Raw genomic sequence first — 22,322 nt, forward strand, 5'->3', positions numbered from 1 at the left:
AATTAGTAATCCTACCTAGGAGGTTGATTATTTTTTTCACAGTCCGGTTCGATGTAATGCTTAACCCTTTGAGGCTTTGATCAACTTGCTTATAGCCGCTTTTATTCCATTTTTCAGATGTTTATTACGAGAGCCGGTCGGTAACGTTGGGGGCCCTTTGCCCTTTGGCAGCCGTTAAGATTGTGCCCCGCTTAACCGTGCCGGGCCGGGGTTAATTAACGACTGATGACGTCCCCCAAGCAAAAGCTTAAAACTAAATTAAACTGAAACTAAACAAAAGCCGCATAAAACGCAGCCCCCCATCCGTCGTCCTCTGCTGCTTCCCACACAACACACCCTTCTCTCTCTATCTCCCTTCCCCAAGAGGAACGAACGCGAATCGAAAAGGGACCGACGGAGGCGCGGGAGGGAAGGGGAGAAGGACGGCCATGAGGCTCCTCGTCCCCGACGGCGCGCGCCAGCAGCACCGCCGAAGCCCGTCGTCCGACCCGGCGCTGTCGCTGGCGCCGGCGGTGACGGCGGCAGGGCCCCGCGAGAGACGGCCGGCTGAGGAGGCGGGGGCGAGCGGGAGGACGGTGGCGGTGGGGATCAGGAGGGACGCGGCCAGCCGCGAGCTCCTCACCTGGGCCCTCGTCAAGGTCGCCAATGCCGGCGACCGCGTCGTCGCCCTCCACGTCGCCGCCGGTGCGTCCCCCTTTCCTCCTCTCCCGTCCCTGTCTCTGCTCTAATCCGCGTGTGGTTACTACGCCCCAGGCGCTCGCTTTCTGTTTCTGCTCCTGCGACTGTTCGTCGCGGATCACGGCAGATTCTGTCCCTGTCGTCACCGTTGGAGAGCCCCCTTTTTTTGCTGGCAAATTGTCTGTTCGATTTTGTTGTTGTGAGATTAATTTCCCCGTTTTGTTTTTCGTTGCTTGATCAGGAGGAGGCGGAGGAGGAGGGGCTGGATCGGAGGAGAAGGGCGAGGCCGCGGATTCGCTCGCCACGGTGCTCGCCGTGTACGACGGCTTCTGCAACCTCAAGCAGGTCCGTGTTCCCAAACACTTTCTCCACTAGCAGCAGCAGTAGTATTTTCGTTACCTCATTCAGTTATTCGTGAGTTACTCGCGGAATTTATTGGGTGCCTGCGCTGTTTCAAAGCACTTGGGCTTTCTTTGTCGTGTCGATGGCTCCGAATTTGACCGAGAATTTATTGCTGACCCAGACTAATATTGGCTCAGACTTAAAACTTTCCGCCTGTGCGTTTTCTATTCTAGCAGCTAGAAATTTTGGCAGCTCTTAATTTTACAACCCACGATGATTTTTTTCCTGCAAATGCTTGTTGTCAAGCTGCAAAAATTTGTTGAGCAGTGATTTTCTAGCGCTTTGATGCTACTACTGTGAATGTGATTCTCATGATTTTGATGTTTCATTTACGTCTGACAGATCAATTTGGAGCTCAAGGTCTGCAGAGGATCGTCTATTCGGAAAACTTTGGTGAAGGAAGCGGCCTCTTGTGGTGCTGCACACCTGATCCTCGGTGTCGCGAAGAATTCCCGGCCTTTTGGGTACTTACTTTGGCACAATTCTCTACTTCATGCTGCTGTACCAGTCCAAAGTAATTTGTTTCATCATATTAGTAGTGTTGTTTCCTCCAAATATCAGGTCCTCCTCCCCTTCAGTTGCCAAGTACTGTGCCAGGAGAGTTCCCACAAGTTGCTCGGTTCTTGCTGTGAACAATGGCAAGATTATTTACCAAAGAGATGCACCACAGCAAGAACCAATCCATAGCACTACCACAAGTAGGTCGATTAAACAATTAAGTTTGCATTTGTTCATTTCCTGGTTTGGTGGTGGCTATGAGTATTTAAGTATATAATTTGAATCCAGCTGCTGAGACTCCAAGGAGAAGTTACCGGAAGCTTCTGACTTCACTGATAGGAGAGAAACCTCAGGACGAACACGTAAAGGATAACAGGACAATTTCTCGGGCTGTGACCATGCCAATGAGCACACCCACGCGGTCCAAGGAAGTTTCATTAGCATTAGTTCCAGTGAAGGGTTGCCGGCGTGATTCGTCAGAAGTGGCAACTGGCTGGCCATTCTTAAGGAAGAAGTTCTTGCCGGACCGAAAGGCTGAGTTGTCTGACAAACCCAAGATGTCTGTGGTGCAGTGGGCAATGCGACTCCCGAGCAGGTATTCAGCAGTTTCGCCAGCCCATCTGGAACACAGAACAATGAGACCCGACTCAACTCCTATCTTGGGGGATCGGGTGGTTGTCCCTTCAAGAAGCAATTCAGGAAACTCTTCTGTGGTGATCGAGGAATTGGATAATGAAATTCCAGAGGAGCTGATCTCTCTCAGAGATAAATTCCTGTCCATTTATTCTTCCTACAGTTACAGTGAGCTTTCAAAGATCACTTCCGATTTCTCACCTGGTATGCATTTCAGATTTGTTTCTATTATCCCTATGTTGTTTAGACATGTCATGCTTAGCCATCAGACCGGTTTTCTGCGCAGAGTGTATAGTTGGGCAAGGTGGCACGAGCCAAGTTTACAAAGGTTGTTTGACAAATGGCAAGGAGTTAGCAGTGAAGATCCTGAAGTATTCCGATGATGTACTGAAGGAGTTTGTCTCAGAGGTTGAGATTGTCAGCTCTCTCAGTCACAAGAACATTATATCCATCATCGGCTTCTGCTTCAAAAATAATGACCTTTTATTGGTGTACGAGTACTTGCAAAGAGGAAGCCTAGAAGAACTACTGCATGGTGGGTTTCATATATCTAATATCATCTGTTTTTTCCTGTGCCATTTCCTGCAAACTCATCTAATTGTCACTTTCATGTGATGCAGGCGAGAAAGAATGTAAAAATGTGTTTGGTTGGACTGAGAGGTTCAATGTGGCTTCAGGCGTTGCTTATGCACTGGATTATCTCCATGGTAATGGCAACAGTCGCCCAGTGATCCATAGGGATGTCAAGTCATCAAATATCCTCATCTCAGAGGATTTTGAGCCAAAGGTAACCATAACCCATCCAATTACAAGAAATGCTACAGTTGTTGTGCAGGATCAAATTAACTGAGTCAATCTTCCTATGTTCATGTGAAGCAGTTATCGGACTTTGGCCTTGCGCTTTGGGCTGCCGAAGCAACACCCCAGATCACATGTAATGATGTTGCAGGCACTTTTGGGTTAGTTAGCTGATCACTTGTAACTAGCTTTACCTTTTCATACTCCACTACAACATTTGGCTTACTGATGTACACATACCTCTCGCCAGGTATCTAGCTCCTGAATACTTCATGCATGGCAAGGTCAATGACAAAATTGATGTGTTCGCTTATGGTGTTGTCCTTCTTGAACTCATCTCCGGAAGGAAACCACTGTGCACTGGTTGTCCAAAAGGCCAGGAGAGTCTAGTTATGTGGGTACGTGTCATGCTTGTCTGAAACTAAATTTGGTTCAAGATATGGTAAGGAATGGTTCTTTCTTTGGTTTTAACAGATAACTAATGGTTGTTTCTGTTGTATAGGCGAATTCCATCATACAAGGAGGAAAGCTCGCAGAACTAGTAGATCCTAGCTTTCCGACTGAAGGTCATGATGATGAAGTCGAGAGAATGACTCTTGCTGCTTCACTCTGCATCAGACCAGCACCTCAACACCGTCCTCACATTGCAGCTGTAAGATTTCCTTTCTGATGCCTACATTGTGCAAGTTATCATGTTCTGTATTTCCTTTCCGCTTCATCTTACAAGCATCCCTTTGTAAACAGGTCGTGAAGCTACTTGACGGTGACAATGATATTCTCAAATGGGCTAGATCTCAAATCGGCTCATCATATGAAAGCGACACAGATGAAGATGCGGTTACCCTTACACCGCCTGAGAACAGCACGAATATCCAGTCCTACATCAATCTCGCATTCGATGTGGACGATGACTCTGCCTCCGTCAGCAGCAACGATTTCATCACCGCAAACACATCCTTGGAAGAGTATCTGCAAGGAAGATGGAGTCGAACGTCGAGCTTTGACTGACCATACCAGAGTTCCCTTTTTTGTGTACAGATCTTTCTTTCCCCTTTCTTAAGTTAATTTTTGCTCCTTGGATGAGATGTGGCACATGCAATGCCCTCCCTCCCAGGTCTTGCCTTGAGATCATGTCGTGTTTTTCTTTATGAGTTATTATGGGTGAGCATGTAACCTTCTCACCCAAAGGATGAGAGAAATAAAGTAGGAAGAATGTAAAACGTGGGTTCTACCCAATTTGCTCACCTTTCAGAACAAAATGTCCTCATTGACATGAGCTAACGTAGCTCCTCATTGACTGCTATCTTCACTATGAACAATATAGTTACTGCTGAATTCTTACTGTGTTTCCAATATGAAAAAGCTTACTGTGTTTCCAATATAAAAAAGAAAAAGAAATCTCACTGTTTATGTTCAACTGCATCTGATGCCCTGTATGGTGTATGCCCATCATTGTCCCAAATGATTAATTAAAAAAATCAGTATCTCTGGAAGGTATACCTGTAATATACGGTAAGATGCACCCACATGCAGATACAATACCAATTTAAGCTTGTGCCTCCAGGACGATGCCTGTCCATCCATTAAACAAATTCGAAAGAAGAAGAAAAGAACTCAAAAACTCTGAATCTCTAAACTAATCAGGGCCGCCTTCAGCAGCATTATCTTGCGCAGGTCGGTCGGCGCGTCCGTCCGTCCAGCAAACAAACAAATAATTGCTGACGTTAAAATTGAAAAGATCAATTGGGAAGTGGAGGTAAAAGCTGATTAATTATTAGTGGTACTAAATCATTTGGGGATCGCACAGTTGGGACATTGTTGCGCCACATGGGGGCATCACATGATCACATGACCAACTCCCTTTTGGAGGTTAGTGTGCTACTGTGCGTCCGACAATGGCAGGATTCTTGGATGGGGCAAGTGCTTGTGATGCATGCGTGCCTACAGGAGCAAACCGACATGAGGAAGCCGTGATCGGAGTGCTTGTCGGCGACGAATAATTGTACACATGGATGACGACGGTCAACCGGTGGTGCATCTCCGGCTACATATATATACATTTCAGTTGTTCCTCTTTTTCTAAAGAAAATCAGTTGTTTCTCTTTTCTTAAAGAAAATCAGTTGTTCCTAAAGCAGTCACCACATGAAGGAGAGTACCAAGGAAAGAGAATGCGGTTGTTTCTTAAAGAAATTGAGTTGATCCTGCATCGACTGTCATGTCAGTCAGAATCCAGAAACTATTGATCGGCAGGAAATAAAAACAAGCGCGGTTATAATCGGTTACACCTGGTTCGGTAGGTCCGAACGGAAGTGTGCAAAGATTCGCCGGTCTCCGTCTTGTCTGCCGCTGCGGGTGAACAGATCAGCGTCGTCGGAAGGCCCGTCGCATCGGTTTGGGACTCGATATTGGATTCAAGTTCGGTCGTCTAAGTTTCGGGCTGGGCTTGGGATGCGCCTGGGCTTTGGCGTTGGCGGCCTGTCCTCCTGCGGTACGGTCCAGGCCGTGGTGCTACCTGGGCCTTTGACACTGGTCCAATGTTCCCAGCGAAGATTGCCCTCCAAATTTCTTTTCTGCAGACTGCAGGGACGGGTATTTATTATTGCCCACTTGCTTAAAAGTGCTTATGCACTTTTCGCACGAAACGGGCGCGCAGGCTCCCACACCGTCCGATTCACCCTGGACCGTCCGCACCGTGCGGTCCAGTTAAAACAGGGTTCCAACTATCGGCTGGGCGGTCCCCATATGTCGGCCAGATTAAGCTCTTTCCCCATCCCCATTCCCCCTGCGAAACCTACCGCGCCCTCTCTCTCTCGCGCGCGATTTCGTGGTGGCGATTCCGGTGAGCTTGGTGCCGGCAAGGCACAGCAGAACAGCAGCGCGGGCGTCGGTGGTGCTGGGAGGGTCGGAGCCGAGTTTCCCCGGAGGGGGCGGGGGGCGAGGGTTTTGCTGTTGATTTCGCCGCGGCCCGCGGCGCAAGATTATTTTACCGGCAAGGCCATGGGGTGCGTGGGGACTCCTGCATGTCTTCGGGCGAGGTGCAGAGGGCTGATGGAGGGCGATCTCGTTGCTGAAATCCGGTGCTGGTGGCGGCAATATCCCGGGCGCATCGAGCGCGACGGGGACGGATCGACCACGGCGGCGAGCGTGCACACCATCTACGGTTAGAATCTCCCTCTCGCACATCTCTCTGTGTCCTCGATGTTCTCCCCACCTCCACACCCCAAAACCCGAGCACTCGCGTGGCAAGGAGGGTTTGTCTCCATCTATTTTCCGTGCATCGATTTATCCTAGATATCTATGCACAAATTAATCCTCCTCCCTCACAACCGAGCATGGCTTGCATGTTGGAGATGGTAGATTTTTCGCGTTCTAGGTCGTGATGTTTTTTACAGCAGATGTTTCCACCGGTTTAAGATGTTCATGGCTCACATCTGTGTGTTGTACCCCCTATGTTTTCTATGTGTTCCAACGATTGACCCAGGGAATGCATGCCAGTGTAGATGATTACCTCATATTATGGTTTAGGCAAGGTTAGATAAGGTTTTTTGGACGTTAATCTGTGTGTTCTAACTGATTTTTAGCAAGTGTTCAAGCTAGGGGGTAGCTAATCAAATGGACGAAACCAAATCAAATGGAATCAATTTTGGACCAAACTGTCATCAGTGTGTCAACTGTTATTTTTTTGCTGTTTTTACTGTGCTTGGCCCTAAACTCAATTGCAGAAGGCGACTTCTAATTCAGCAGCACACGAATAAGTTGCTTCTTCAGATTTTTGTTGCGTCAGAGTATCCTAAGTTGCTTCTGCCCTGCTTTTGCTTAGGATTGCATTACTGTCCTTAGGAAAAGTTTTAGGATAGGAGTTGCTTCTACTGTTTTAGCATAAGAACAGGTTGCTTCTATTGTTTTTAGGAGTTGCGTTTACTGTTCTACCGTAAGTATAAGTTGCTTCTACTGTTTGCCTGCCCTTGTGTTGTCCTTATTTTGGTTGCAGAAGTAGTAGTGTTAAGCTAGGGTGCTCAAATCAAACCCTGTAATTCTACCTACAATTAGATCCAACCTGTTTCAGCTGGCTGTTTGCTTTGTTCTTGTTCTGTGCTGGGCAAGTTTTGCTCGGTAGCAGATACTCTCAACATTTTAAGCACCCTTTTGCAAAGTTCATATGGAGAGTGATAAGCTGTTTTCTCAACCTCAGTAAGATTTCCAATGAAATGCATAATATGTGTACCTGCATGTTTTAGGATATGATTAGAGACCAATAGCTCCGCTGTATTGATTGATTCATGTGGGTCTTCTCAATACAATATTCTACTGCTGACTGGCCATGCCACTACTATTAGTGTCTTTGAATTCCAATTTGTGCATATTTCTACTGGAATGTGCTGAAACAGGTTTACTCAAGTTAAATCATACATCATTCCTTTGTTTGTACCTGCTAGTATTAAATTTATACTTTTCAGGATGTGCTGGTACTAGATATACCGAGTACCAACCAGACAAGCTGGAATAACTCATTAGGCTTACATTGACCTGGGTGATGTAGGCCTATAGTGGTTTCTTCTGCAGTTCTGTAATCTAGTTAATGTTTCCTAGTAAAGCCAACATAAACATGTTGTTGGCTCTTTTTGAGACTGTTTTAATCAGTATGGATGTACAATGTCATAGTTTGGTGGTCGTTCTGGCATTTGTCATCAGTTCATGCTGTAGAATTTCAAGGTTTCTCTGTTTTTTCATATATATTTTTATTACAAGTTGCTTTTAGCTAATTGGACTCTATTCTTTTTCCAAAACAGGAGTTTGTTGCATTATCATTACCGATTAGGCAACTTATTTACTAGCATTCGCTCCACCACTAGTGCAGTTTTTTTATTTATAAGCTGAAGTTGATGAGGATTTTTTAATTTGATTTTGTACCACCTATTAGACTATTCGACTAGGAGTCGCTTCAAATGCATGTGTTGTTGATTATAAGAGCATGTACAATACAAGATGCCTAGGTGGGTGCTTAGAAAAATTAACCGGTTTTTGTTAAGCACTGGTGCTTATTTAGACTAAGCAGATGTCTAGCTTGGCACCTCCTCTATACAAATAAGCACTGGTGTTTAAGAAAGTGTTTGGTTTATTTTTGTAAGCACATGTCAAAGCACCTTGCATTGTACATGCTCTAAGTTGCTTTAGTGTCTTTGAACAACCCGATTTAGACTTTTTCTCGCAATTTTACATGGTTGGTTAGGCAAATTTCTGTCAGGAGTTGCTTCAAATGCTTGTGTGTTTTAATTATAAGTTGCTTTAGTCTCTTTGAGCAAATTTCTGACTTTCCTGGCATTTTTGTAGGGCTGGGTAGGAAAACTTTAGCCAGGAGTCGTTTCAAAATGCTCATGTGTGTTAATTTTAAGTTGTTTTAGTCTCTTTGAGCAATTTTTCTACTTTCCTGGCATTTTTGCACTGCTGATTAGGCAAACTCTCGCCAGGAATCGCTTCAAAATGCTCGTGTGTGTTAATTATAAGTTACTTTAGTCTCTCTGAGCAAATTTTCGGCTTTCGTGGCATTTTTGCATGGCTAATTCGGAAAACTTTAGCTAGGAGTCGCTTCAAAATGCTCGTGTGTGTTAACTATAAGTTGTTTCAGTCTCTTTGAGCAATTTTTCGACTTTCCTGGCATTTTTGCACGGCTGATTAGGCAAACGCTCACCAAGAATCGCTTCACAATGCTCATGTGTGTTAATTAAGTTGCTTTAGTCTATTTGATATTTTTTTTTTGATTTTCCTGGAATTTTTGCATGGCTGATTAGGCAAATTTCGGCATGGAATCGCTTCAGAATGCTCGTGTGTTAATTATAAGTTGTTTTTAGTCTCTTTGAGCAACGTTTATCAGAATTTACATGACTGATTAGGCAAATTTTGGCTAGGAGTCGCTTAGCTGTTCAGTTTTCGCAAATTCAGTATGTGTTTTGCATTTAGTTGCTGCACTAAGTTTTTATCAATGGTTGTTTTTTAAGAGGGTGCTTTTAACTCGTGCTTGCATGTTACCCACTTTTTAATACTCATCATGTTTAATGCCCTTAATGTACGAAAAGTTGCCAATCCTAAATGTGAGTACTTTGGATCAGGTGCTTTTGGTCAATGGATTTGTACATATGGTAGCAAAAACAAAAGGTGCAGTTTACATACTGAAGGGGCAAGGTCAGATCAGGAAACATACCACATGGTGGTGAAAACTGATCTACTTGAAGCATGTTGTGGAGGACTGTCTTTTTTGGATGCAGCATCATGTTCCTTTTTTTTCCAGCAACCTTTATATGCATGTAGTTATGTGTCAGATCTACTCGTACTGCTTTGTATGGATGCGTGTGTGTGTTGCTCAAAACTGACAGTTCTCATAACACTTGAAATATGCATCTATGACAGCTTCGGAGTTGCCCCTTTTGCATGTTACATGTTGCCTAAATTTCTGTACTTATAATTTTGCAAACAAAAACTACTTTTAGAAACATGCCCATTTTTTTCCTCACCCGGATTTTAATTCTGGGGGGTGGGGGTGTAGGATAAGAAATGCGTGCAACGTGCTATCACCCAGATTTTAACTTTCCAATTTTTTTGCTTGCCCAAGAGGCAACTTTTAGCTCCGGTAAAGCTTGTTCTCAGGCGACTTTGCGGGCTGACACAGGACGGACCGCGGGATGACCAGAATTTGCCTTTTTAGGAAACCGTGGAACCATCCTTCCATATTTGGGTGTGCACCTTTAGCACCCTAATAGTTCATAGGCACTCCCTAGCACCGTCCTTATTATTGACATCGAGATCTTTGGTAGCTTGTCATCGGAAAAAAAATGTACTAGCACGTATTTTAGTTAGTTAATACTCCCTCTGTTGCATAATTCTTGTCGCATAATTCTTGTCGCTGTTTTACTGAATTATGGGACGGAGGGAGTAATAAGGTATTCCCTTTGATTTTAAATTCTTGACTCAAATTTATCCAAATATGAATGTATCTATTCCTAAAAAAGGTCTAGATACATGTAATATTTCGACAACAATTTAGAATTGCAGGGATTATACTATAAAGTTTCACCAGAAATATAAAACACCTCCAACACAATGAAAATTATAATACGCAGTATCAAAATCCCATTTCGATGTATGGAGTCATCGGAATAAAATGTACGCAACGGGTAGATGTGAACTTCGTTTGGATGCATCGTTTCGATGCGACTTCTTAGTCCAATGAAACTTCCATTATAAACAAAATGGTATTAAAAGGATTATCTGATAGGATTAGCTACCTTAAGACAAAAGGAAATTAAGCTAGCTTGAAATCTGAGTTTAGAGTTTATACAAGAGTTCAAGGTTCAAATATAAATCATTTGCAAACAAGAATTCAAGGTTCAGATATAAACCCTCCTGCCGTTACTGAGTGTCGACCGTCTTCGATGGTCTTCCTGTAGAGAAATTTGGGACCTCTTCCCGCCTCCTTCCCTTCCCCAATTCCCCACTCCCCGTCGCCCCCTCGCCGCCGCCTCCGCCGCTCCCAGATGACGCCGTCGCACCCCTCCCCCGGCGCGGGGCCGGCCTCCACCTCCTCCTCCGCCGGTCGCAGGACCGCCACGTTCGCGGGCGCGAGCGTGTTCCTGTCGCGGAACCTGGTGGCCCCCGAGGTGTTCGACGCCGTGCACGACGCGCTCCGGTTCAACGGCGCCGAGGTCTTCCTCAGCTCCGACCCGGGCCGCGCGGGCCCCCTTGACTACCACGTCATCTCCTCCTCGTCCCACGTACGCGCCCCTCTCTCCCCTTCCCCCAACCCCTGCGCCGCGGCGCGGCCGCCTTCTCCCGTTACGTTAAACCAAATCCCTAAAATGCTGGCTCACGTTTCGGCCGGCCCCGTCTCCCTGCAGGAGAGGTTCGCAGATCTGAAGGCCAAAGGATGCAATTTGCTAGGTAAAGTGCGATGCCGATTTTGTGCAGTTTGGCAGTGTTGATTTCCTTGCGTAGAGTGTGAGCTGGGAAGTTATCTAGCGGAAACAGTGGAGGTTGCTCATATAGCCAGTGAAATTGACATTACTTGGCTGAATGCCTTGGAATTGGGGAGCTTGTGGCTAGTATTTTAGAATCCGCAACCCGTCAGCAGATATACCCGTCCTTTCCTTTTTGGTATAGCGTGCTCGTATAACTTGTTCATTTGTATTTATTCCTTGTTTGTTATCTTACACTAGACCAAGGTTGTTCTGGCATTGCACGTGAGTAGCTATGGTTTGAGGTGTTATCTGTTACGAGACCTAGAGGCTGCAATTTTCTTGGTGGAATGTATCAAATTTTACAATCTGGAGCCAAATTTGTTTGTACCTCTATAAATATTTTCCATAGCTCAGATTGTAGTATTCCTAACTGTAAAATGTATCTCATGCATTGAAATGTTTGCAGATATAGGATTTGGGACTCTGTGCTGATGTATGCTATACTTTTTTTTTTAATACTAGCACTCTCGACTTCTCGAGGACAACTAGCTAGAATTTTTTTGATTCACATGTTTGTTTAAGTTCCTAATTTTTTGTGTTTTACTATATATTACTTTTATTCGAAGCAGTCAAAGGCCCTAATTACTTCGAGGTTTACATGGTTTTATGCTCTAAAGCTAGAACTTGCAGAAGTTGAATGGGTCATTTTGCTATTCTGGTAGCTGAGGATTGCAATGGTGCATATGTTAGTATGGTACTTTGTCATCAGTTACTAAGGATCTAGAAAAATCTGGCATACTAAATCTACCTTGTCAGGGTTCGTTATTTTAATGAGCCAAATATGATGTGTTTCCTAGCAATTTTGTTTGGTTGGAAGCACAGTCAACCAAAGCCATCTGAAGTATTTCTATAACCATTTTGTTTATTGATGTTCATTGTAAGACCAAGTTTATTTTTTCTCAGGACCACAGTGCATTCTTTCCTGTGCTAAGGAGCGTCGCTCCCTTCCTAAGCAAGGTTATACTTGTTGTCTCGCAATGGATGGGGTTAAGATACTCTGTTCAGGCTTTGAAAAAGACGAGAAGGTATGCATCAGAGCTTGTCTTACTGTTGCAGTTTCACATGACGGATTGATCTCAAGTTCCTGTTTTGTTGTCCAGGCTAAGATCGAACAATTAGTGGAAGCTATGGGAGGTCTTCTACAAGCTAAAGTTTCTATGGACATTAACTTTGTAATTGCCAAGGATGTCTCGGCAGCTAAATATAAAGTAAGTAATGCTGAAAGCTGTTAATATGGGATCAAAACTATTTCTAAATTGTTGTTGCAGCCCGTGTAGTCCGAGAAGTATATAGGCTTACCTAACAGGTAATATATTGTTAATTTTCTCTGTATCTCATCTAGGTTTGAAGCCTCCGAATTTCAGTACTTTTTAGTTTGTAATGTTACTGTAGAAATTGACAATATATTATGTACTATACATTCAATCCCTTTATCTTTGTCTAGGGCTGTAGACACTGCTTAGCGTTGTACACAGTGGTGGTTTAGTCTATTAGTTGTCTGGGTACATCTAAAAGCAACACTCTCTTGAATGTCCTTTTGCTGTCATCTGGCGTCCTACTCTCCTGTTTAACGCTGTTACTTTCCTTGTGGGGTTTTCTCTTTATAGTCTCTTAGGCCGTCTACCCTAAGTGTTACTGTCTTATTAGTTGGAATCTTAGGAAAACTGTATATATTGTGAGCAAGCAATCCCAATCTCCATTATAAATTGAAAACTATAAAGAAACAACCCCAAATTACTGCCTGAAGACCCTGCACTCAGAGAATGCAGACCAAAATACAGAGTTTTCTAACCAATGCAGGGGATACAATTCCACTCCAGCCACAAAGGAGTGGAAGTACATCTTGGAAGTAACATACGGAAACAATAATAAGAATACTGTATGAAAAATAAGAAGAAAATAGTCAGAGTCTCAATTCAGCCATCCTTCCATGTCAGTCAGGAGTAGTATTCTCCAGTCTTTCTGCGACAGCACCCAGTGCCATACACTTTCTTTACGGACTGAAAAAATCTGTGTGCACACTTGTTCTTTCATCTCCTCCCCCAAATACCTCTAGGTATTTTTTCCTCAGATGATTTCTTCACTTTCGCAGACGAAACTATGTAGGTGAGCATTCACCATATCTCTATAGAATATTATTCAATTGCTAGAATAAGAGGTCATAAATTATGTAAGATCACTAAAATAGTAAATTGTAACTACAGATTCCAAGCCACTATCATGCCAAACTAAGCAGTAAATCTGATAAGAGTTCATTTTCATTTGATCTCAAGCTTGCCATTAGTCCACAACCTAAAGAAAGATGCGTTTCAAGGTTGTTGGCGTTTCAGCATCTGTGTTGTGATCCTTAGATGAAACAATCACTTGATTGAACTGCTCGTTTTAAGAGTCGACACTTCGAATGCTAGCAGAGCTGTATTTCTGAACTCGTTATAAATTTATGTAAGGAGCTTCTGTACATTTGGAGGCTCTTTTTCTGTAACTGGCAACACTAATTACGTGCTACTAAGATTCTGTTACCTTCATTGACCTTGATCTGGAAGAAATCTTTTTCTTTTTGCGGTGTCATGTCCTTCAAGGATCAATACTGTTGGCCTGACTAATAGGGACATGCTTCAATGTTTTTTGTGTGCTGCAGTGGGCTCTGAATATTCTAAAGAAGCCTATTGTCAGTATGAACTGGTTGGAGCAATGCTGGATCGAACATCGTGTTGTGCCTCATGAACCTTACAGGATTCTTCCTTTTACTGGGCTGACTATATGCTTCACCAAACTAGATGCAGGTAGGTTCCTCACAAACCTTGCATGATTTGTTTTTTACTTGGTTGAATAGATGCAGGCATTTTGCCTGGTGATGGAAGCAACTTTAACCTTTTCTTTCAAACAATATGTACTTTTCTCTCACATGGCCACAGCTCTACTAAAAATTGGTAATAGTTGACTATTGAAACACTTTTATCAAGGTGTTAAACCAGCGGTAGGTGCTACCAGTAGTTAGGAATGGTCTATGGTGGTATTTGGAATCTCTACTAGTTAACATCGACGAGATATTCTGAATTAGCCTAATCCTGTCCATGCTGCCCTGTACTTTGTTTTAATATTTGATGTAAAGTTCTAATAAGATTTAGATGCACCAGAGGTCCTAAAAGTATTCGAGGGATGTCAAGTTAGTCCTAGTTCAAACGCACATCTAATCCCTAAAAGTACTTTAAGTGAGTCACCAACAGTCCTAACCTTGCCAGAGCAGCTCTCACCTGCACCTATGGTGCTTTGACTTTACCGTAATATTTTGGAAGGACCCCCTGGCAATCTTTATCTCTCTTTTCCCAGACCTCCGTCAAGTTCCCCCCACCCCACGCAGCTAGGTGGCGTCTCATCCTCCGCAGCACCCTCGCCGCCAGTGTGCCCAACCTGGCCTGCCCCCACACCTTTACCCACACCCGCTGCTGGTCCTTACGTCCTCCTCTCCCGCCTCTCTGGGTCCAGTGGCGCGTCACCATCATGGAGCCCTTGCAGTACTCCATGTTTTCCTCCTGTTGTACATGTGCTTCGGAAGCATCGGCTCGGGAAGAGGATGAAGAAGTGAGGGACAGTGGAGAAGAAGGGCAACTTGGAGGTGCTGTATAGGAGCCGAGGGGGTGTAAATGAATAAAAGAAAACTACTTTTGGTGGGAGTTTTGCCACCAAGACTGAGCCTGCTGACATGGCCAAAGTCAAAGCACCACAGGTGCAGGTCAGAGCTGCTCTGGCGACCTTAGGACCGCCAGTGACTCACCTAAAGTTAGGGGTGCAAACGGGATCCCGCGAAAGTCCCGCTTCTAGTTCATTTTTCAAATCTTCTATTCAAAATTTTGCTCAGAATTTGAATAGGAGATTTGAGAATTGAACTAGAAGCGGGACTTTCGCAGGATCCCGTTTGCACCCTTACCTAAAGTACTTTTAGGACCAAAATGTTTTGACCGAAATGTTTTCATAGGGACTTTCGCAGGATCCCGTTCTCATAGAATTTTTTGACCGAAATGTTTTCATAGAATTAGGACTAACTTGGCAATCCTCACATACTTTTAGAACATTTGTTGCATTTAAGGGTATGTTTGGTTTGTGACAAAGCTAGCCCTACCAAATGTTGCCAACATTCATTTGGCTTACCAAATTTTTGGCCAAGGATTTCTGGGCCCTCACTTTGCCAACTATTTGGCCAAAATCTGTGAGAGATGGTGTGGCTCATATTGGCAACCAAAGTTTTGGCTAAAAACCAAACAAGGACCAAATAAATATAGGCTACCAATATTTTGGCTTGGCTAGTTTGGGCACCAACCAAACAGGCCCTAAATCTTCTAATAACCGTCCTTATCATCCACGAATGGGTTATTTTTCAATTTCAACCTGGAACTGTAATAAACCAGATAGTTGACAGATTACTCCTGCCCAATTTCTGACAGATGTATTGCTAGGTTTTGTACAAACTGGGGCTAGAATTTTTGCCACAGGACAAACTGCTCACTCTAGACATGCAAGACTTTGAAAATCTGTGACACTATAAATACTAGCAAAAGACCCGTGCGTTGCTACGGAACAACAGAAAATTGTATCGTCAAATTAATTGCCTCAGGCCCATCCCATCGTCGTCCAAGTCCCGTGTGGAGCCACCGGCGCGCACGAGCCGGTGGAGGCGGCGGTCGGGGCCCGCGACGGATCCGCGGGTCAGCAGCCGCCTTCCTCACATGGACGACGCCGACGCGCACGAGCTGGTGGAGGCCACCAAGAGCGGCGCCGGGCGCCGGCGAGATCCCAAGGGATAGTAATTACTGTGCCCGCGCGTTGCTACGGGTCAATAAAATCACAAACTGTTTATTTTTATTTTCTGTGTAGGCAACTCATGGCGTTGTCGAGGTCGGCATGCGGGTGTGGTGGCGTCGGTTGTAAGATGGAGTAGAAAAAATCGTGAAAAAAACTGGAGGAAAAGAAAATAACGGGCAGTGGCATATTGGTTGTAATTTTAACTGGAGGAAAAGAAAATAACGAGTAGTGGCATATTGGTTGTAATTTTAACGAAGTTAACCTACGGCGACCGCGACCGCGACCGTACCATCACCACCAACTCCAATTTAATAGATAGTAATAGAAACTACCACTAACATCTTATGGGAACTACCATACTTTATTCTGTTTAATGTTTGTTTACTTCGTTTTTCATGCCTCATATTCTTTTGTTTAATTAGATAAACGGATGGAACTGAAGGAAGTAATTTTGCAAAATGGTGGGCAGTATTCTGCAACTCTTACGAAGAAGTGCACTCATTTAGTTGCAACTATATCCTTTGGTGTTTTTCGCATTTTATGCTCTCAGTTTGAGATTTCATCTGATCCAATTATTATTTATCCAACTATTCTTTACTTTGTTTTCTCTTTCTGAGTTCTAATGGAACAGATCTCGAGATAGCTCCTTGTCCCACACAGCTATACAGTAGATATTATAGCATAACAGGGATTTCCTAGTAATTTTAATACTGCTCATGCTTCATTTATTTTAGGCAGTTAACCTCTGCCTTAAAAATACTGCACTTGGTCTGCAACAAGTATCTACTATGTTATTTATCAGAAAAACAAATCTTGAGGAACTTTTCTTAACTTCTTGTTACGAACCTGGAAGTGACAAGTATGTTGTTGCTAAAAAATGGGGTCATATTCTCATTGTGGATCGAAGATGGATCGACCAATCTGTTGCTCGAAGAGGTGATAATGCTGTTATTGTTTTGCTTCTCCAATAGAAATTACACGATAGCAAAGCTAAACTAACACCTCAGTGTTTTCTTTCTTCGGAACACAGCTTGCCTAGATGAGAATGCCTATCTCATTTCTGAGAGCTCTACTACTTTTAAGGGCATAAGAGGTTCCGCTAAGGAGCAACGAAACCCTGAGATCAGTGGTGCAAGTTTTCAACCTGTTCCAGCGGCATCAGTTGATGATTCAGTATCAACATCACAGTATGTGCAGGCTTCTGGTGATGCTTCAAAGATCTGCAGTTCTGATGTTGTTGGTGCACCTTCCGTCCAAGAGACGAACGAAATGCAGGTTGATAGCCATGTAGCTGAGGACTCGGAGGCCGAAGATGACGATCTTTACTTATCAAATTGCAGAATTTCTCTTGTGGGTTTTGAGGAGAAAGAGCTGTCAAGGTTAGTCACAATGATACGCGATGGTGGTGGATCCCGACATGTTATGTTAAGTGAGAGGCTTACTCATATTATTCTAGGTGCACCTTCAGAGGAGTAAGTTCATGCCACTGTTTCTTCTGCATATGCTAGTTTTAGTATGAACTGCTTGAAATTGCAGCTAATGATGCTTATTTGCCTTAGCAGAGAGAAAAAAGAGGTAAGGCGCCTCGCTGCTTGGGGTGTGATAAATGTGGTAAAGGTAACATGGTTAGAGGACTGTAATAAAGCAAAAAAAGAAGTCAAAGTATCAGCAACTCACTTGGCTAGTGATTTACTCTTAAAAGGTACGGAAACACCAGATTCTCTTGTATTTCAGATTGTTGAACGGATCACTCTAAAACATATGTTGTCCTGTGCTGATTCTGTTATCATTTCTCTACCTACTGAATCCAGAATTTCCATTCTTGAGCATGGACAAATCTAGTGATACACGTGAAACGAAGGCAGCAAAAAGTTTGTGTGGAATGTTTCATGTTCCAGCTGTCAATGATTCACATGATAAACAGCAGGTGAAAGATTTGTCATCTGAAAGAAAACTAGCCAGGGGCAGACATGAAAACATGAATAATACCCAAACAACAACCAGGTCTGCAAAATCAAGCCAACAAAGTGGAGAATTGTCATCTGAAAGAAAGCCAGCCAGGGGTAAACATGAAAACATGAATAATACCCGAACAACAACCAGGTCTGCAAAATCAAGCCAGCAAAGTGGAGAAACAAGTATTGGCAAAGCAACTTCTTCTGCAGTGAATCTACGGAGTAGCTCTTCAAATATTTTCAACGGGAGAACATTTTGTTTCTCAAAATCATTTTCTCATGACCGGGTATGCTAAGGTGTACTTAGTTGATTAATTTGTTTTACTGTATCACTTTTTATTTAACCTTTGCCACTTAAATGACTTCTGCTTCTTCAACCTTCACTAGATTGTATGACCTGGACAAGCAGGTCAATAGCAAATTATGCTCTGAAAGCTTTCTAATTAAGGGCTGATCCATCTACTTGTCGTGACATTGTTTTTCATTGAAGTTGTTATATGTAGTACACCCGAGCTGAAGAACGCTTAATCATAATCATGTAGGCAGTGCCATTGTTGATAAAGTGTCTTTTTCCATCTTAATCAGAGAGCTGAGGTTGTTGACTGGCTCAGGAAAGGTGGAGGCATGTTGGTGGATGATGCACAAACTGTTGTGGATTTCATAATTGAGTGCCATGGACAGAACAACATGCAATGTGACTTCTCTCATTCAACTTTTGTTTCAACTCAATGGATAGCCTCATGTTTGGAGGTACATGCTTCTGTTGTCATGGTTGATCCTTCACTCTTCAATAAGCCGTTTATTGATCGTACACTGCTCTTGTTGCCGATTTTGATAAGCTACCAGTTCTTACGCATAAATACTTGTACAGGTGGGCTATATGCAAGATGTTGGAAGTCATCCTATCTTCTCTCCTTTGCTCTGTCGCATCCCATTCCCAGGGTTTGAAGATTTTCGTTTCTGTGTTTCACAATATGAAGAGAAAGATAGAATTCTGCTGAAGAACTTATGCCTTACTCTAGGAGCTAAATTTACTGATAAAGCAACAAATAAAGTAACCCATCTTATCTGTAAATTTGCAAGTGGTCCAAAGTACGAGGCTTTCCATAAGAGGGGAGTTCCAACCATTACTGTGGAGTGGCTTTTTGAATGTGTACGACAGGTATGTCTTCTGTGCATACTTTTTAGCATATATCCAAATCTTGCTTGCCAATCGTTGTCTTGTTGATGATAAAGTTGTGAGCATGGGGTTGACTAACAGTACAGCAAATTGTCTTCGCAGGACACAATTATCCCTTTTGATCAGTTTCTGCCAAAACCACCTACTTCTCAGGACAGGGATACTGGTCTGTGCACAGTCAGTCAATTTCCAACACAAGCAGCCAATACAACCTGTAAATTTGATTGCCCTGAGCCGCTCAGCGAATTTCAAGTACCAAGAGGCAGTTCAAAACACAGCTCTGGTAATTTTCCATTGCACAACTTGTGATTTCTTTTTGCCATAAACTCACCATGCTGGCTTGGCAGGCTCCTCTGTTAGTGGGGATAAAAATTCTTCTTCCATTAACAAAAGAAGACGATTGGAAACAAGCAGCGCTAATGAGACATCTGGGACCGTCAGAACTGAGAAACATGCGGACACCAGCTCTGTTCCTGCTGTTGCAGACTCCATAGAGGACCTAGAGGACCTACTGGTTCAGTCATCCAAGGTAATCAAATTCATATATTTTAGTATTCCCATGACATACACATTTTTATAGGAGATTGAATAAAAATGGGAGCTTGACACCTTTTTAAGTGCTAATGCAGAATTCTGCACCTGCTGATTCTGTTGTTCATCAAGATGAGGAACATCGACCTTTGCCTGCTTGTACTTACATTCCATACAGTGACAAAATCGAAAATCACTCAAACAACTGGTAATTATTATGAGTACGCAGCAGAAACAATCTTCACCTTATCACTAACCTGCACATTTAAATATTTCCCTTTAGGCCACAGAAGCAAGGCAGCCCCACTGGCAAGAATTTTCTGGGCGCGAACTCCATCCAGGCACCTGCCCCTTCCCCCAGCCCCTACTTGACGCCTTTCAGTGAGACACAGTCAGAATCCCAGGTATAAACCCTTAAAACCAACAGTTTTCCACTTGGCGGTTCATAAGTGGCACGACTGCCCAGCTCATGTAACCTCTGGTTTGTCATGCAGATTGTCGGGTACGAAGAAGATTTCACCGGCATCCAAAAGATCATTGACAGAGTTAGTTCTCAGAAAAAGGGTAATACCATTGACAGAGTTCGGTCACAGGGCATCAATCAATGAAACTCTATCAAATGAAACGGCTTGAGCTGAGTTAAGGACAAACCTGGACATCATGATTACACGAGAAAAAAAGAAAGAAACATCTGATTCTGCTTACCTGGCCTAGTTGTTGTCAGCAAGATGGATGGATTCTGCATCCTGGAGGCTATTTCTAGGCAGGATACATCATGTGCTGGTGGCACAGCTGCAGAAGCTTGCCGCGGAATGGTACCGAGGAATGTATGTTTGTACCGCAGCTTTGTATAGCGAATCAACACTGTGGTGCTTGTCTTTTTTTGTTCTTCCTGAGAAGACGGTCAGATATTCTGACCTGTATGTTTGCTGTACCGGATATTTGTATCTTGTATTAAAATGGACATAGAATATGAGATGCAAGAGTTGCGAAGGCTGACGACATATTCTGTTTCTCGATAACTGTGGCTCTAGACTTCTTTTATGAACCCTGAACTTGCTTGATACTGGATCAGTGAGCATGTGAAAATGCCAGTAAATTTGTACCTATATAATGTTCTTATAGCATCTCCACTCGGCCCCCCTAAAGCCCCCCCAAACGCAAAATGGGGGTGCCGGCGCCCGAAAACCCACCTAGACCAGCCCCCCAATTCTAAAATTTAGCCACAGTTATCGAGAAACAGAATATGTGTGTGTGTGGGGGGGGGGGGGGGGATTGGGGGTGCCGGCTGAAGCCAAAAGGCAATGCGGGCCACAACCGTCGGCGAGATAATACAAATTTCCCTCTAAATTTTCGCCGGCTTCCCCTTTTCCCTCCACTTCCCTCCCGCCTGGGCAGCCAGTCCTGCCATTTCCCCCCATTCTCGCTGCCGACATCACCTCAAAGCGCCTCGCCGACACCACCGCCGCCCCAAAAAAACCATGGTGGCGAAGAGGAATGCACCCCCTTGTTCCACGCTGGCTGGCGACGCAGCGGCGAAGAAACTCAAGGAGAAGGAGCGTTCGCCTGGGATGAGCAATGTGGACTGGGCGGCGGATTGTACCCACCGCAGTGTTGACAACCCCTCCCGCCGTGAACAGGAGAGGAAGGCCAAGGAGAGAAACACCGACCTGGCCCGGCAGATGGAGGCACAGAGGGTCGCGGCCTCGGCACAGATGGCGGCGCACAAGGCTGGCATTCCTGTGCCGCGGCCCCCTCCGGCCAGCACTGGAGCAGCGACAGCCAAGGGATCTCTTCACCGTCGCCGTCAGGCATATCGCCGGTGTCGCCCCATATGCCCCATGACAACCATGGAAATGCCATGCCGTCCCTCTCGCGGTTCTCGCCGGACAACCCCGACATCGATCCCCTCGGCGGCTTCAACCCCAACACCTTCGCCGCGGATCCTCTCGGGGGTTTCAACCCCAACACCTTCGCCTCACCTCCTCTGCGGCGGGGGCCTCTTTCCTACGGCGGTTCTTCGCTGTCCGCCTCCTTCCAGCAGTTCCCCGCCGGCTGCAGCCATCCTGCGGTCAACCCGTTCGGCGGAATGTCGCAAGGCGACTCAATCATGGCCGACATGATCAACGACGGCTCCCAGCACGCCCACTACACCTACACCCAAGAAGAAGAGCCTTATGCCGGCGAGGACACCGAAGAGCAAGAAGAATGGGCCGACGGGACAGAGGAGCCCGTCATCGTTGAGCCGAGGGGGAAGAAAAGGCGGCGGCCGAGGCCCCAAATGGACAGCCAAGGAAGACGAGTGCCTCGTTGAAGCTTGGAAGGTCGTGAGCATGGATCCCTTCACCGGCGCGAATCTATCCGACGACACCTATTGGAGGCGTGTGAAGACGGCATCATCGATCGGGAGTCCGGCTTGTCGCACCGATGGCAAATGATCCAACAAGTGTGCAACAAGTGGCATGGCATTCAAGAAGAGGTGCGCCGGCGACCCGCAAGCGGTAGCAGCGCCCATGATCAGGTAAGCCGACGTCTTTTTTGAGCTTTTTTGTCGCCGATTTTAACATTTGCCGCCCGGTCTTGTAGATGGTCGTCATGTTCACCGCCTTCCGAGAGGACAAGACGACGCCGATTTCAAGTCCATCAACGTCTTCACAAGAATTGAGACATGCGACAAGTGGACGGAGACGCGGAATGGCCTCGCCAAGTCCGGCACCTACGACCTGAAAGCCGCTCCTCCGGCGGCAGCGGAAGGTCGGCCCATCGGCCACAAGAAGGCAAAGGTAATGAGGGATGCCGCGCCGGCCACGGAGCGCCTATACACATGCATCGAGAAG

General features: G+C 44.8%; 2 protein-coding genes and 1 non-coding gene across 8 annotated transcripts; all 3 read left to right on the plus strand.

The window, feature by feature from the left end:
- Positions 1–308: 308 nt before the first annotated feature.
- Positions 309–4,344, plus strand: LOC100823702 (putative L-type lectin-domain containing receptor kinase V.2). Of its 2 annotated transcripts, none has more exons than XM_010239566.3 (11): positions 309–684; positions 920–1,023; positions 1,423–1,544; positions 1,642–1,778; positions 1,867–2,415; positions 2,498–2,746; positions 2,832–2,998; positions 3,088–3,170; positions 3,260–3,407; positions 3,512–3,661; positions 3,754–4,344. In XM_010239566.3, the coding sequence occupies exons 1-11, from the start codon at positions 429–431 to the stop codon at positions 4,015–4,017; spliced, it is 2,229 nt and encodes a 742-aa protein (XP_010237868.1). In that variant the 5' UTR covers positions 309–428; the 3' UTR covers positions 4,018–4,344. The 2 variants fall into 2 exon arrangements, with proteins under 2 accessions (XP_010237868.1, XP_010237867.1); XM_010239565.3 differs by having other exon boundaries at positions 310–684; positions 3,091–3,170.
- Positions 4,345–5,741: 1,397 nt separating this feature from the next.
- LOC100825762 (DNA topoisomerase 2-binding protein 1) lies at positions 5,742–20,507 on the plus strand. Of its 5 annotated transcripts, none has more exons than XM_024454686.1 (17): positions 10,450–10,776; positions 10,900–10,942; positions 11,923–12,044; positions 12,120–12,227; positions 13,658–13,802; positions 16,242–16,333; positions 16,662–16,755; positions 16,850–17,291; positions 17,379–17,521; positions 17,631–18,061; positions 18,360–18,524; positions 18,646–18,936; positions 19,057–19,237; positions 19,302–19,483; positions 19,584–19,693; positions 19,769–19,889; positions 19,980–20,507. In XM_024454686.1, the coding sequence occupies exons 1-17, from the start codon at positions 10,540–10,542 to the stop codon at positions 20,091–20,093; spliced, it is 3,021 nt and encodes a 1,006-aa protein (XP_024310454.1). In that variant the 5' UTR covers positions 10,450–10,539; the 3' UTR covers positions 20,094–20,507. The 5 variants fall into 5 exon arrangements, with proteins under 5 accessions (XP_024310455.1, XP_024310453.1, XP_010237870.2 ...); XM_010239567.3 differs by having other exon boundaries at positions 10,452–10,776; positions 17,382–17,521; XM_024454685.1 differs by lacking the exons at positions 10,450–10,776; positions 10,900–10,942 and adding an exon at positions 5,744–6,170.
- Positions 14,807–14,931, plus strand: MIR5185H (microRNA MIR5185h). The gene has a single exon (NR_126981.1). It is a non-coding gene; the product is annotated as a microRNA MIR5185h (primary transcript).
- Positions 20,508–22,322: the final 1,815 nt, after the last annotated feature.

The sequence above is a fragment of the Brachypodium distachyon genome, chromosome 4, assembly GCF_000005505.3.
Source record: "Brachypodium distachyon strain Bd21 chromosome 4, Brachypodium_distachyon_v3.0, whole genome shotgun sequence".
Lineage (NCBI taxonomy): Eukaryota > Viridiplantae > Streptophyta > Magnoliopsida > Poales > Poaceae > Brachypodium > Brachypodium distachyon.